General features: G+C 47.3%; 1 protein-coding gene across 1 annotated transcript; it reads left to right on the plus strand.

Annotated features, from left to right (window-relative positions):
* Window positions 1-107: 107 nt before the first annotated feature.
* On the plus strand, window positions 108-1,494 carry SS1G_01642 (hypothetical protein; the record flags this gene model as incomplete). Its single annotated transcript, XM_001597398.1, has 3 exons — window positions 108-318; window positions 414-1,444; window positions 1,483-1,494. 3 exons carry the CDS (start codon window positions 108-110, stop codon window positions 1,492-1,494), a joined length of 1,254 nt encoding a protein of 417 aa, XP_001597448.1.
* Window positions 1,495-1,649: the final 155 nt, after the last annotated feature.

Genomic DNA, 1,649 nt, shown 5'->3' on the forward strand with positions numbered 1-1,649 from the left:
ATCTGAGCTTGTTTTCATAATCCGATGTGCTACTATTGAGAGCATTCTTCTTCTTGACCGGTTGGCAGATAAAAGCTTAGTTCGGGTTTCAAAGTTCCAGTTACAAAATGTCTCGAACTCCCGGCGAGTCTTCATCTGGGAAAGATACCCAAAACCCAACTCCAATCCCGTCCGGCATGTCGACACCAACAAGTCCAACAGATACGCGACATCCATTGTCTAGATATGAGTCTATCTCACAGCAGAATGACGGTCTGGCGGAAAGTTTCCAGTCTACCGACACAATGCGACGGAGACCAGAAAACACAGGAGGATATGGTACGCTTTTTATATTTCACACGAAGTCCGGTCATGCAACTAGCCACATGTTAATTCAAAGTTTCAAAATATAGAATTACTAATGCCAGATGTAGGAACTATGCAATCTACTCCTCAAACTCCACAGCCTGGCGACCATAGAAATAGCGAATCTTCCATGGCCGGCGAGCGATCTCAGCCTGTCAATTTGGACTCTTCGCGATCATTCCAGCCAGCCAGATCTCCCATGCTGGGACCGTCCGACCGCGGTCGAACAGGTCAGCGACCAAAAAAACCTCCCATGCCACGTCGTGCTTCATCAAACGTACAAGCGCCTCATAGAGGTCAAGAGTTTTCGGTGGATGATGACGTGACTGAGATGGAGGAAGAAATGAATAGGCAGCAGGCTGGACTTGGGATTGGTGGTATCGCATCGGGATTTGGACCGTCGAGGCATGGTCCTGGAACTGTGCGGAGGCGCCCTGCTCCAACTCAACCAACTTTGCCTAGATTGGATTCTTCCAACGAAGAAGCGGAAGCTGAGGCTGAAGCTGAGGTTGAGGCTTCTACGACAGGTGAAAGGACGAAAGATGATAATATGACTACATCGGGTGAAGAGACTTTGCAGGGAGAAGACGGTATCGCAGAGGTAGAGGACGAAGATTCTTTAAGTGATGCGGAGAGCTTTACACTAAAAGACCGCCAACAAGCAATAAACGAAACGCATCCCTTCGGTATAAGGATTTGGAAGCCTGCATTGTACAAAAAGAACCGTTCAGTTCAAAAGACAGCCGAGGGTGATATTCATTCATCTCCTGGTGCTCGTGCCAACAAATGGTTGATTTTATTCAACATCATCTGGACACTGGTTTTCGGCTGGTGGCTGGCACTTGCAGCATTGACTGGAGCAATTGTATGCTTCGTCTTTGGAGCGGCACCAAGTGCTATTGAATATGGGCGTGTGCTTTTAGGGTTGGCCGGTTATATTTTCTATCCCTTTGGAAAATTCGTTCGGCTTGAACAAGACGAAGCTTATGCCCAGGAAGATCAAGGAGAAGGTCGAACCATCACAGAATATGAACAATGGCAAAGCGGAGACATTGAAGATGGGAGATTATTCTTTGGGCCTCATCACCCAAGATCAATCGTAGGCCGATCAAGGAGAAGTATCGACTCATTTGGCAGCGAGACGGATAGTTTACTTGGTCGTTCAAGACGTGGTACTCAGCGAGAAGATTCAGCACGCCCAAACAAAAGAAGACTTTTTGGAAGAGGCCAGTGGAATACTGGACGAGTTATCTTCTTCTTATTCTTTTACGGGCTGATCACACCTTTACTTTTTATGCCTCCGG

This window comes from Sclerotinia sclerotiorum, genomic scaffold (assembly GCF_000146945.2).
Source record: "Sclerotinia sclerotiorum 1980 UF-70 scaffold_2 genomic scaffold, whole genome shotgun sequence".
NCBI lineage: Eukaryota > Fungi > Ascomycota > Leotiomycetes > Helotiales > Sclerotiniaceae > Sclerotinia > Sclerotinia sclerotiorum.